At 43.3% G+C, this 14,130-nt stretch overlaps 2 protein-coding genes across 4 annotated transcripts in view; one reads left to right on the top strand and one right to left on the bottom strand.

Moving 5' to 3' along the window:
• Positions 1–1,251: 1,251 nt before the first annotated feature.
• On the bottom strand, positions 1,252–3,182 carry ptrh2 (peptidyl-tRNA hydrolase 2). 2 transcript variants are annotated; one of them, XM_085287899.1, is made up of 2 exons: positions 2,938–3,074; positions 1,252–2,748 (listed from the first exon to the last, which is right to left on the bottom strand). In XM_085287899.1, the coding sequence occupies exon 2, from the start codon at positions 2,737–2,739 to the stop codon at positions 2,230–2,232; it is 510 nt and encodes a 169-aa protein (XP_085144025.1). In that variant the 5' UTR covers positions 2,740–2,748; positions 2,938–3,074; the 3' UTR covers positions 1,252–2,229. The 2 variants fall into 2 exon arrangements, with proteins under 2 accessions (XP_085144025.1, XP_085144024.1); XM_085287898.1 differs by lacking the exon at positions 2,938–3,074 and adding an exon at positions 3,090–3,182 and having other exon boundaries at positions 1,253–2,748.
• Positions 3,183–8,680: 5,498 nt separating this feature from the next.
• LOC146565187 (vacuole membrane protein 1-like) overlaps positions 8,681–14,130 on the top strand; it is a 51,568-nt gene continuing 46,118 nt past the window's right edge. For both annotated transcript variants that reach the window (XM_085288133.1, XM_085288135.1), the window contains exons 1-3: positions 8,681–8,791; positions 10,271–10,370; positions 10,469–10,610. In XM_085288133.1, the coding sequence (XP_085144259.1) occupies positions 10,283–10,370; positions 10,469–10,610 (230 nt within the window). In that variant the 5' untranslated portion in view covers positions 8,681–8,791; positions 10,271–10,282. The remainder of the gene's footprint in view (positions 8,792–10,270; positions 10,371–10,468; positions 10,611–14,130) is intronic.

The following is a 14,130-nucleotide window of genomic DNA, read 5'->3' on the forward strand; positions in this document are numbered from 1 at the left end:
TCTGTAAAGTGGAGGACCTGTTATCAGGTGAACGCCAGATGCACCGGGCTGTGAGGTCATCCCACGCTATGTCGGGATGTCACGCAATGAGTGTGTCCAGCAGTTCAGTCAGAAACATGCACAAGTAGGCTGCTGAAGGGGATTTTGTGGAGCTCTGCATTTACAGTGGGGCAAAAAAGTATTTAGTCAGCCACCGATTGTGCAAGTTCCCCCACTTAAAATGATGACAGAGGTCAGTAATTTGCACCAGAGGTACACTTCAACTGTGAGAGACAGAATGTGAAAAAAAAATCCATGAATCCACATGGTAGGATTTGTAAAGAATTTATTCGTAAATCAGGGTGGAAAATAAGTATTTGGTCACCTCAAACAAGGAAAATCTCTGGCTCTCACAGACCTGTAACGTCTTCTGTAAGAAGCTTTTCTGTCCCCCACTCGTTACCTGTATGAATGGCACCTGTTTGAACTCATCATCTGTATAAAAGACACCTGTCCACAGCCTCAAACAGTCAGACTCCAAACTCCGCCATGGCCAAGACCAAAGAGCTTTCGAAGGACACCAGGAAAAGTATTGTAGACCTATTGTAACATCATGCTATGGGGCTGTTTTTCTGCCAAGGGGACAGGACGACTGATCCGTGTTAAGGACAGAATGAATGGGGCCATGTATCGTGAGATTTTGAGCCAAAACCTCCTTCCATCAGTGAGAACTTTGAAGATGAAACCAGGCTGGGTCTTCCAACATGACAATGATCCAAAACACACCGCCCGGGCAACAAAGGAGTGGCTCCGTAAGAAGCATTTGAAAGTCCTGGAGTGGCCTAGCCAGTCTCCAGACCTCAACCCCATAGAAAATCTGTGGCGGGAGTTGAAAGTCCGTGTTGCTCGGCGACAGCCCCAAAACATCACTGCTCTCGAGAAGATCTGCATGGAGGAATGGGCCAAAATACCAGCTACTGTGTGTGCAAACCTGGTAAAGACCTATAGTAAACGTTTGACCTCTGTTATTGCCAACAAAGGTTATGTTACAAAGTATTGAGTTGTATTTTTGTTATTGACCAAATACTTATTTTCCACCCTGATTTACCAATAAATTCTTTACAAATCCTACCATGTGGATTCATGGATTTTTTTTTCACATTCTGTCTCTCACAGTTGAAGTGTACCTCTGGTGCAAATTACTGACCTCTGTCATCATTTTAGGTGGGGGAACTTGCACAATCGGTGGCTGACTAAATACTTTTTTGCCCCACTGTAACTGACCTTGATGTAGTGGGATGATAAAGTGTCACCTTCGTTTTTTACAGTGTAGAAACATTGCTTATGATTAAAACGTGAACGTCTTTTCCCGACCCGGAAAACACGAGGTCAAGCAAAGAATCGCGGTGCTCAGACAACATGACTGCACTCACGTTAGACTACCTAATGATGTGGCAGCAGATGTTACTGTGTTTCATAAAAGTGGGCAGGCAGACGCAAAACGTTATCAGGGCTGGAATTTTTAAATACGTAGCACAACAGTGAAACATTGGTTGTATTTACACACATGGCTCTGATCTGTAGCCTTAAACTCAGTTACATGAATGTATCCAATTGTCTTTGTCACTTTTCTAAACTCACATTTCAAGTGTTTCACACTGAAACGGCTTCATACGAAGCAGATTTTAATACAGCAGCGTTACGAACACTAATAGCGTGACATCTCCTTTCTAGTCAGCGCATCTTTCTTTACCTTCTAGAGAATTTGACCAGCTCATGACTGACGTGTAGACAAAAGCTTTTCTCATTTTAAACATGTTAAAAATAAGGTGATTTTCTGAACTGCTGTTCTGTAAAACCTCCACCTCTGCTTTGTAACTGTGGCTTTCATCAGCAGCACCCCATCAATTAGTTTTCTAGTTACAAATAAAAAAAAAAAAAAAAACCCAAAACATTATTTTATAGGAAAAAATAAATGCCATTGAGTCTCAGCACCATTGTGATGTTACATTCATTTAAGCTGCTCTGCTGCTTCAGTGCAACATCACAGTATGAGTTCCTACAAATCAATCTTCTCATTAGCAGTACATAATTTGGACAAAGGTTATTAAATCATCATATTTCTGAGCGTCCCGTTGATGTGAAGAACTGCTCCGTGTCACTGAGCTATCACAGTAAAAGTACAAATGTGTCATTACTGAACTAAGCCCTGCAATAAAACTCCTGGTAGCTCAGCTGAAAGCTGGATCTCTAGTAGAGCTTCAAGTCTCCAGTGACACTGTCGATCAGATCGGCCAGGCCCGGGCCGATGCCCAGCACGGTGCGTGAGCCCGGTGCGATCTGTGTCCTTCCTGCATCCTGGATCAAGCTAACGGGAAGTCCCACTTCCTTGGCGCGGCCTAGCAGGTCAATCAGGGTGTCCTCGTCAGGCGCCTTCACCACCACTTTGGGCTGGCCACAGTATTCCCACTGTCTGAGCAGCTCAGGGTTCCTGCGTTGGACCTGCTTGTAAGCCGACACAGCAGCATGGGCACACTGGGCAGCAACTTTCCCTTTGCCCATCTTTAGGTCATTCCTGACCACCAGAATCATTTTGAACTCGCCTCCTTCTCCCATCACGCTTGCTTCTCCAGAGCCATTCCCTTTCAACAGACTTTTGGATGTTGCGCCAAAGCGGGCCCCAAGGCGCCAACCAAGAAGGAGCCCACAGCCAAGGCCAGCTGCTACACCCAAGACCAAGGGGCCATACGACAAGTCCATACTTTAAACCTGGAAAAATCAGAAACAGGTTAGGGCTACACACACACACAGGAAATACACTGTAACTGCTCCAGAGGAGGTCTCTGAATAAATAAGTCTTCCCATTTTAACATAAAAAATGTCCATATTCAAATTTCCATTTTGCGCTGTAATTCGGGAACTTTGCTTCAAAGAGGTTCGAAGGCGGGTTTTTCTCACTGGTTCACGTGCTGTTCACGTGCTACACTCGCTGACTTTGAGCCTCCAGGTTACAAACACGTTTGAAAAGCAGGACTTCAGAATGACACGAACAGACGCACACGGTAGAAGAAAGGAGGAAACAGCAGGACCACACCGGTCACATTTCATACCTGTGCTCGGCAAGAAGAAGCGTCTTCTGCCTCACTTCCCGTCGCTCTGTGATGACGTCACACAACAGCTGTTTCGTCTTTGTTAACGACGCTCCGAAGTTGCATGAAATGTACCAGCTTTATCCATCGTAATCTCTTTTAAACTATACACTGTACCTATTCAATCTCCTTGTTATATTTCATTTATTACTCATTTTTATTAAAATTATTATTTTAACTACCGTAACCAAACATTTCCCCAGGTATTTCTTATCTAGCCTGAAGTAAACTTGTGCTTTTTCTTTAATCAATAACCGAAAAAATTACGAAAACCAATTAAACAAAAACCAAACTGCGTGCATGTTCTTCAGAAACACATCTGCTGACGTCGTTAAGCCAACAGGAAGCGGTTTCGTTTGCACAGCTTTTGTTTGTTTTGTTTTTTTAATTTATTGAGCAATTGAAAATACAAACGCTCAAAGACGATGACAGTGATAACAATACAAATGACAAAAGTACAAGAAATATAGAATTAGAGGAATTATGAATGATAGAAAAAAAATACAATCTAAAAACAAAACAGAAAAGATTCATATGGCAGGCATTTAAATTTTGCATAAAGGAGAGCAATGAAAAAATAAAATAAGATAAGTCAAAATAGCAGGAGACGGGCAATGCCCTGATAAATATTTTTGGCATATTTGCTCTTAGTCTTTTTAAGCAAAGAAAAAAAAAACTTTAAATCATTAATAAAACAAAGAAGGCGTTGAGTTCCTCGATTTAGCACAATGGATATGATATTTACCCAACAGTATGATGATGTTAATAATGTCTGAGACACCCAAAGCTAGATGATCCATATAAGAAATAATATGACATAGTTCGAATGGTTCAGGATTCAAAGATTCAAAGTGTTTATTGTCACGTGTACTGAAGCATTTCTCTGTGCAATGAAATTCTTCCTCTGCTGTCCAAACACAAATGCCAGGTTAGGTTGAAGGAACAAGATAAATAAATAAGTACAAAAATAAGTAAGTGAAGACAAGTGAGGTATGCAGATGTCGATGGATGTACAAAGGAGCTTAATGTGCAGAATGAACTTAGGTGGTGGCAAAAATCCAATTTGTTATGTCATCACCAAAAACATTGTGATAGTTTGCACAGGTCTTTGATTCACTGACGCCACATAAATGAGGGAGGAAGCACACTATGAAATTCACCCATCTGAAGGGTGTGTCACAGATAATACTTTGTAAATATTTGATATTTTATTAAAGACTGAAATCACCAAATGTTCTCATGTGTTCCTCAGAAATAACGTCTTATTTCAGCTGAACTGAAGCAGCTATAAATGCTTCAGTCTAAAGCCTCGTTAGTTCAAATCAGTGTTGTGAAAGCTAGCATATTAATGGAACAAATACATGACCATATAAATATGGAAGAGTGTCCTAAAATGGTTTGAATGGTGGAGAGTTAGGATGTTATTAAGGAGAGAGGGTCTTCTTCTTTTTATAGTTGCTCCCATTATGGGCCACCATAGTAGATCCTTTGCCTCTATCTCACCCTACCCCTCCAACCGTCTTACACCAGCCCTCTGCATGTCCTCCTCTACCTCATCCATGAGCTTTCTCTGTGGTCTTCCTCTTTCTGCCTGCCTGGCAGCTCCATCTTCAACATCCTTTGCATCAAATAAATGTCCTTCCTGTTGTCGCCAAGTGGAATCCAGTGGTTTTCAGTGTTTGGAGTAACACTCGAGGGTCATCTTATTGTTGGGTTTTTTTGTTTTCTGTGTTCGCCGTATCATCGTAGGGTCTTTACATTACAATATAAATCGCCTGGAGGAAACAGTTTTGTGATGTGGTGCCATAAAATAAAACTGAACTGAACTGAACACGGCAGCACGGTGGTTAGCACTGTTGCAAAATTACAGACATTACTCAAAGTATGAAAGTGCCATTTAAAAATCATTCAAACATCAGAGAAAACACAGCCGGGGAGCCTCCTTGATCAGGATCTCAGTGCTGCGTGTCTCAACAGGCTCAGGTTCAACATACTTTTACAAAATAAATAAATGAAACCTTCAAAGTCTAAGTTTTCCAATTTTTTACTCTTTTATTTAACTTGAAAGCAACGACAGAGCGCTGCACGAAGAGAGCCACAGATGAGAGAGCCCCGTTACTGGCTGATGTTAATGCTACTGCGTTAGGTGGCGTGTAGACTCATATGAATTCCAGTTAGTTGTTAACAAACAGGATGGACGCTGTGTGCTGCACAGTCGGATTCCCGCAGGTTGGAGGCGGAGTGACGCAGACAGAGGCCACCAAAACGAGCACACCGAGGAGGAAGCCTCCTAACTTTACTCCCCACACGACCTTGACACAGTTACACCACCAACTAAGCACAAACACACAATACTCAAATCAGCAAAGCACAAGGGACCTGTTTTAGTGTGATGTGCGGTTAAGTACCTCATCTCTGTCTTTTCATTTTGTGCCCAAATGTTGTGATGTTGTATCTTATTTGTGGCATCTGTGCAAAGACAAAGGCACAAAATCAACAGCTTGTGGCAATACGTGTTATGGTTGCGCAGGAATGTTCAGTGTCTCGTTATGAAATAGTCCCAGTCATGACCCACAGATATGAGATGTTAATTCATTACCGTTAAAATGTGAGTTTTATTGCAAAACTAAGGACTGTAAACCCCTCTGTTTGCAAACAGTCATTAAAGTGGACGCACTCAAACGCAAGGAAGCACTTCCCAAAGAGTGGAAGGCGAGGAAGAGCTAGCGGCGAAGCTGCTTTTAAATACATTTTCCATAAAGATGCTAAACAATGACGCTGTGCTATGTTTACCATAGTCTGTGTTTCTCCTGGACTCCTCTTGGAATCGCAGTGCAGCTCTGTGAAAGTGAAGAACGGACAGATGGGAGAAAAGTCAGTGTAATATAGAAACTGAGATCTGCTCATCAAAGACTGCAGCGTGCTGCAAGTAGTTTCAGTTCATGTCAGTTACTGGTTAAAGGTGTCACTGAGTAACGGAGACTTTTTTAAACCAGCATAAATGATCACGTTGCTTGCACAGGTTCATTTTCCTGCCTGGTATCCAGCTGCTTCTATAACTCTCGTTGCTCCTTTCTTAGATCCTGCAGACAAAAGATGAAACGTTTGAGCGCAGGCGGCAAACTTTATTCATATTTAAGTCTCTGACTGACTTTCCAATCAACTCGTCTCTGACAGCAAAAAGACTCGTAGCAGACGTGACATCCGAAAGATGATGAAGCTGTTCATACCTTCAGTGTTTCTTCATCCTTACTATGTAAGACTATCTCCTCCAGTTTGTGGTACAGGACACAGAAAATCTTTGCTACAGCTATCAATGTGCTATTTGGTCAAAGAAGCAATTTGAAACAAAATTACCTTCAGTTTCTGCATAGCTGACCTCATTTTCTGACCTTTCCCTCTGAGATAATACAGCTGAAAGAGGAGCAGAGCATGACTGTTTCTGACTTAGCTGGAAATTCTTTCAGCTTTTACACGACTCCAGCCGTTAGAGACAAAATGTGGTGTTAAATCGTTACAACAAGTATACTTGGAGACCCAGACGTCGCCTCAGCAGGCAGATGTTCATTTTTCTGTCTCAGCCGCTGATTCTCTGCCTCCAATCAGTGATTTGCTTTTGACATCAATGAAATCTGCGACGTTTAACAGTGGCCAGCTGGTCACAGGGTTGTGAGCAGGCCTGAACTCTAAGGTGAAACAGCGTCTGTCCCGATGTCTTTTGGCTGAAGTCAAAAAAGGACACACTTGTGCATGCCTCTCACCATTTCTCTTATTAATGTTTTTTCATATTCCTGCTTCCAGAGTTTTCTCTTTATTTCCACCTGTTGCTGTGACCTGGATTCACAGTCAATCATCGACGATGTCATCATAGCGGTGACATAACTTATTTTGAAATGTTCCACAGAGGAGTGACGTGCACAGCGTTATTCCAGTTTGTGAGACTACAGCCCATGAACAGTGCGTATATAAAAGTCCCTTCTTTGCCATTAAGTCTAGTTTAGCTGCTAAGGTTTAATATAACAAGCTCTTTTTTTATCTTTGTTATCTTCTCTCCAGGTATCGGCCCGTCCTCCAGCAGAGCTCCTTCTCCTCTCTGCAGTTGCTTACAGCATTGGAAAGTCTTCTCCTGATCGCTTCCACTTCACTACACACACACACCAGGACACGAGCTGTTATACCAACAGGTGCCATATACTGTCAAACAAGTGCAAATATTTGCGCCCTGTTTTAGCACTCACATGCTTTCCTGCTTCTCTCCATCACTCCTGAAGAGCTCCTGCATCATCCTGCTGAATCTCCAGGTATCAGCTTTTTTAAACATGCTGGAGGTTTAACAGGTTAAAATGTAGTTTAACAAACAAACATGTCTCTGCTTTCCCACGGAGAGCTAATCAAACCGGTACATCCCACTTTCTAGTGACATTAACTGCCGCACAGGGAATACAGACATAACATAATCCTGGGACTTCCCCAGTAAGCCCAGTGAGGTTTTTAAACTTCAAGGTAACACTGCCCCCTATTGAACAAAACAGCTAGTTTCTGTTACAAGCAGCTGTACATGATCTGACAGTAATCAGATTACATCCTGTCCACTTGCCCACATCACTGAAATCAGACTGCAAGCTGAGACGTGACAGCGTTGTGTTATGAAGGATTGTGTAACTATAAGCCTTTCATCCAGCTCGTTTGATGAGTACTAAGGAGCACAGTATTACAGGTTGATATTTTGCTTGTATTTCCCATCAGACCTTTGTAAAACAGACAATATTTCATCTCGAAGATTGTGATTTAAACACAAAGACAAATGAAGAACACAAATATGTTCCATATTAGGAAACAAAGATCGGAGGTCTACGTGTACAAATGAAATCTCCAAATACATTTCTGTGGAAAAACTTTTCATTTGAAACTATTATAATGTTTTTGTGCTTCTTTAAAATATGAACTAAATGACCTCTGACATGACTATAACTGAACTCAGAGCTACCACGTCCAGGCAGAGGCTGTACTTTGTCATTTTAACATCACATGTCGTGCGGTCGGGTGGTAAATGACACCTGCTCTGCAATCTTCCCATCATTCCGCTTTCTTAACAAGATCCCAGGAGACAGTAAACCCGGACTGTGTTCCAGCCCTCGCAGAAACACCTTCCACCTGTGGGAGAAGAGTGGACAACTTCTTCTTTTAACTCTGGCAAATGAGATGAGACAGGAACTCAGACACGCCAGCGGACAGCTGAGGGCTCTACTAATGACCTGAAAACTGCAATGTCCTTAGTTTTGGAGTTGTTTTTTTCTAATTTGACACGATGCCGTTCATGCATCCTCAATGTGAAACCTGCAGAGGACTGAGACGTGTTAGAAGTGCGCTCCAGGAAAGAGATCCACTTATTTATAGAGTCTTAATTAGACTGCCTCTCTGGAGGTTTGACCAGGCAAAAGATGAAATCTCTCCCTCTTTCTGTGTTTGTGTGTCCCCCCCCAAGAAACCCAGCATCACTGCTCTATCCCTCACTGGCCCCCTTCATCACCACACCCTGCACTCGAGTTATGATGCAATTCGTGGGGACGCGTGCTCTTGCCCTACATTGCTACTGGGGCTCCACCGCAGGGTTTGTTTTCTACAAGCTCAGAGCTGATTGCAGACGAGACTCCAGCTGAACGGTGAGTTTCCTCTCTGTGCATCATGCATTTCTACAACAGACTTTGGTGTCATATTTAAGGCCTTTGTTTTTGTTTTGCACTCAGTCCATAACCCGTCTCCAGTGTGCAGCTCTCATTTGTGTCTAACAAAAGTGTGAATCGATTACGCCGTATTGGATTTCTCATCTGGAAGTGTGTGCGCTCTGTCTTGGATTTCTCATTGTCCCTCGCAGTTACTCAACAGGTCTGAGTTGTTTTGGTAGAAGCGATTGCGCAATCAGGCGCTGGAGCAGCGCTGTGCTATGAGCCTCACATAAGCAGAAGTGTCGTTATGAAACTGTTTACTGGGTGCTGGCTGTGACGCACAGTTTGCAGTTTAACTCCTGAACAAAATAGCTGTTCTGCAGAATAAAGCACACATCTGTGGCAGCAAAAGTTCATGTTTTGCACAAACAGACCGGTTTGGCACAGATTTCTATTGTCGGGATTGTTCACAGGATATGATGAATAGCATGGTTCTTGGACAAGGCTCTGTTTTCTCATGTGCAAACAAGCAAATGATTTGTTGCAGCATTGAGTGAGTGCTTCTAATGAGCACATGTCCTGAAGGTTTGAAATCTGCCACTGAGTCTATGTGCAGTTCTTTATGCATAAGAAGGACATCGTTTTTTGGTGTGCAACATCTCAGTAGCACAAAATAGCCTGCCAACTATTCACAGCTGCCAGTGTGAGCCGTTTCAGCGATCAGGAAGCGTGTTTCCAATGCTGAACATACGTTTGTGTTCAGGTCCTTGAACCTTCAGCAAGCACTGAGTGGAAGTCTCACAAACTATGTACTTCACATTCATCTGGGAAGCATGTGCTGTGCAGTTTTATTTTTGCAGATTTTAAACAGCCAGAGGTGCACAGCTAGGGCACAGAAAGAGGGATTAAGCTCTGAGAGTATGTGTGTGTCTGCAAGAGGAACTGGCAATTCCAGCAGATGGTGAGCTGCACACCTCAGTGTCAGAGTCCCCATCTTGATGCTCACTGATTCCTGAGAGACACGAGGCTCTGTAGTGACACACTTACATGCTTGCAGGCACGAGCACGGAGGTGCGTGGATCTCCTGTGAACAAACGAAGGGAGGAAGCATGAAGCACAACACCGTCTTACACCGTTAAATCTATTATTTAAACATATTGAAGATTATTGGGAGAAACCTCTCAAAAGTTGTCTGCACAGAAAAATGAACAAGAAATGCATGCGCTCCCAGTATCAGCGCTAATTAAGGTACTTATTAGGTCATGCACAGGCCTGACTGGGTTACTGGCGCTCTGCAGCTGTTTACCCCGTGTGCAAGTGTGTATGGAGACATGCTTGAGAGTGGAAAATATTCGGGGGTTCTCCGTGTTATTGAAAGCGACACTGTGTTTGTTTGGGACCAGTAGCGCTTTCAGATCTGGCGAGCAGATCAGCATGCGCGACGCTGCGCTCAATGCCCGTCTCTTGTCTCAGCAGGACGCCTTCCAGATGAATGAGATGGCAAAGTGTGGGGCCGAAGGTGAACTGCTTCAGAGGCGACTGGGTGTAAAGGAGCAGCAAAATGGGGAGCTGGGAGGTAAAGTCTAAAAATGCTTAATGACACTATAAGTGAACCAGTATATAAATGGTTCTCCTGCGCACCCACATTTGTTTGTGTGTGTTCTTGAATGATAGAAGACTCGGGGCTCCCTGCGGATGGCGGGAGACAGACGGACTCGGATGAGCGCGAAGCCCTCGTGTTATGGAAGAAACCTCTGCTCACGCTTCACTACTTCACTCTGGAACTGGTGATCACCCTGAAAGGCTGGACGTGGAGGTGAGACTGCACTGTCTCTGATCTGTTCCTGCCTGTGGCTTCATGAGCGAGTGCTCAGTCAATAAGAGCTTTAACATTAATGATACAGTGGGGCAAAAAAGTATTTAGTCAGCCACCGATTGTGCAAGTTCCCCCACCTAAAATGATGACAGAGGTCAGTAATTTGCACCAGAGGTACACTTCAACTGTGAGAGACAGAATGTGAAAAAAAAATCCATGAATCCACATGGTAGGATTTGTAAAGAATTTATTGGTAAATCAGGGTGGAAAATAAGTATTTGGTCAATAACAAAAATACAACTCAATACTTTGTAACATAACCTTTGTTGGCAATAACAGAGGTCAAACGTTTACTATAGGTCTTTACCAGGTTTGCACACACAGTAGCTGGTATTTTGGCCCATTCCTCCATGCAGATCTTCTCGAGAGCAGTGATGTTTTGGGGCTGTCGCCGAGCAACACGGACTTTCAACTCCCGCCACAGATTTTCTATGGGGTCGAGGTCTGGAGACTGGCTAGGCCACTCCAGGACTTTCAAATGCTTCTTACGGAGCCACTCCTTTGTTGCCCGGGCGGTGTGTTTTGGATCATTGTCATGTCTGAAGACCCAGCCTCGTTTCATCTTCAAAGTTCTCACTGATGGAAGGAGGTTTTGGCTCCAAATCTCACGATACATGGCCCCATTCATTCTGTCCTTAACACGGATCAGTCGTCCTGTCCCCTTGGCAGAAAAACAGCCCCATAGCATGATGTTTCCACCCCCATGCTTCACAGTAGGTATGGTGTTCTTGGGATGCAACTCAGTATTCTTCTTCCTCCAAACACGACGAGTTGAGTTTATACCAAAAAGTTCTACTTTGGTTTCATCTGACCACATGACATTCTCCCAATCCTCTGCTGTATCATCCATGTGCTCTCTGGCAAACTTCAGACGGGCCTGGACATGCACTGGCTTCAGCAGCGGAACACGTCTGGCACTGCGGGATTTGATTCCCTGCCGTTGTAGTGTGTTACTGATGGTGACCTTTGTTACTTTGGTCCCAGCTCTCTGCAGGTCATTCACCAGGTCCCCCCGTGTGGTTCTGGGATCTTTGCTCACCGTTCTCATGATCATTTTGACCCCACGGGATGAGATCTTGCGTGGAGCCCCAGATCGAGGGAGATTATCAGTGGTCTTGTATGTCTTCCATTTTCTGATGATTGCTCCCACAGTTGATTTTTTCACACCAAGCTGCTTGCCTATTGTAGATTCACTCTTCCCAGTCTGGTGCAGGTCTACAATACTTTTCCTGGTGTCCTTCGAAAGCTCTTTGGTCTTGGCCATGGCGGAGTTTGGAGTCTGACTGTTTGAGGCTGTGGACAGGTGTCTTTTATACAGATGATGAGTTCAAACAGGTGCCATTCATACAGGTAACGAGTGGGGGACAGAAAAGCTTCTTACAGAAGACGTTACAGGTCTGTGAGAGCCAGAGATTTTCCTTGTTTGAGGTGACCAAATACTTATTTTCCACCCTGATTTACCAATAAATTCTTTACAAATCCTACCATGTGGATTCATGGATTTTTTTTCACATTCTGTCTCTCACAGTTGAAGTGTACCTCTGGTGCAAATTACTGACCTCTGTCATCATTTTAAGTGGGGGAACTTGCACAATCGGTGGCTGACTAAATACTTTTTTGCCCCACTGTAATGTTAAAACAGGCAACGTGGTAACATTAGACTTTTGGTGAATTAGTAAGATACAATGCACAAACCGTTTCAGTATAGCTTCTTTGCATCTGCTCAGCTGTTAATGATGAATAAAAGGAAAAACTTGAAACATTTATGTCCTGTGAGTTTGTTTCACTGGGAAATCAGCACATAGATTTGTCCTATTTAAGCAGTAGTTTTTTCAGTATTATTTATAGTGACAGTTGCTGCTTTCATTGCACAAAAAGAGGAAGAGGCAGCACTATGCAGTCCTCACTTACACAAGAAGGATATAAACACCACCAGATCAGATGTAACGTTGATTGTCTCAGTTAACTGTTGTTCTATCTTCAGTCTTCAGCACAGTGCAACAAAAACACCACAGGATCTGTTTACATGTGTATATATTTTCACTTTGCACTCCTCTTCCTTTCTACCAAGAAAGTCTTTCCGCCACACACACTGGCATGATCCCACCAACAAAGCAACAACATCAGCTCAGACTCCGTCAGAATTTGTCTTGACAGCATGTTCCCTGTGGTGGAAAACGTGTCTTTGTACACCTAATAACAAAGAACCCAGAAGAAGGTCAGAGTGTACTCTCAGGGGGGCCTTTGCGGTTAAGCGTGTCAGGACAACGTGTTTATTTTCTAAAACTACAAGAGGATGTGGTGAGCCGCAAGCACCACGAGCAGCGCTGTGACTGAGAGAAGCTGCTACTCCCCAGCACACATGCAAACACATTAGGGCTTTAGTGCACTCGCATGCAGAGAGGTTTATCCTGGATGTTGTTAAAAGCGGTTTGTAATTTACAACATGTGGGAGTCCTCAAGGCAACAGACTGTCCTGTCTTGTGGCTATGCACTTGTTGTTCTTAATATGTAGGTAGCTTGTGAAACAATGCAGGATTAGGATAGGGGAGGGCATGTGGTGAGAAATCATTACGGTCAAATGAATGGAAATTCTGGTCTTAATAAAAACACATTTGCAGTGTTTTTTTCTATTCTTGGATGTGTGTGATTTCAAAGACGGGATATCCTCGATACTGTCATGGCACACACATAAGCCCCACCCACCTACGGTTTAAACTTCAAGGCAAATTAAATCATGCAAAGATACTCTAACACAGCCCAAGAGTAAAACCTGGACTAAATCCTAATCTCATCGTTAGATGTCACCAAATTGCAGATCACTGAATTCTGTTTTTTACCAGGTGTACGACAAACGATCACTGTTCGTCTGCAGTAAGCGTAGGCTGTCAGTTCACTGTTTACCTCAACTGTCAGTATGTTGTTTACTGTGAAGGAGGCTTTAAACTTTGTCAAATGAATCGTGTGCCGGTGGATTACTTACTTCTGACTGATGTGATCTGGAGTTGAGGTGTTGCAGCTATTCTGAGCTTTTCAGTAAATGCTGCTGTTAGCTTCGCGTTAGCTGCTGTTAGTCTCAATTAGCTGCTCTTTGAAGTGGGTGTAACACAGTTGGACATTAACTGGCCTAATGTTAGCTTGTGACCAGCTGTTGTTGTTTAGCCAGCTCACTGTCAGAGCCTTGAGTTAAAGAGATGAGGCTGGAGGTGAGTCGGAAAATGAGGGAGAAGAAAAACATAAGAAAAAGAGATGTGAAAATATACATGCACACATGTTAAATGGCTATAAATGTAGCCGGTCTTTAGTAACATACGTAAAACAGCGACATCCATCTCCGACCGCTGTATTGAAGTTGGAGAGGTATGGCTTCCACAAACAGGCAGCTGCCCCTAGGTATTTTTAATGGATTAATTCTGAGTTTATTAGAATGCTTCCAGTTCTATTCTATTCTATTTCTATT

The sequence above is a fragment of the Mchenga conophoros genome, linkage group LG10 (assembly GCF_057382185.1).
Source record: "Mchenga conophoros isolate Kocher_MC1m ecotype Shallow Benthic linkage group LG10, M_conophoros_male_GT1.1, whole genome shotgun sequence".
NCBI lineage: Eukaryota > Metazoa > Chordata > Actinopteri > Cichliformes > Cichlidae > Mchenga > Mchenga conophoros.

Excerpts from the sequence above, each read along its gene's own strand:
- ptrh2 (XM_085287899.1), bottom strand. The coding sequence starts at position 2,739 with ATGGACTTGTCGTATGGCCCCTTGGTCTTGGGTGTAGCAGCTGGCCTT.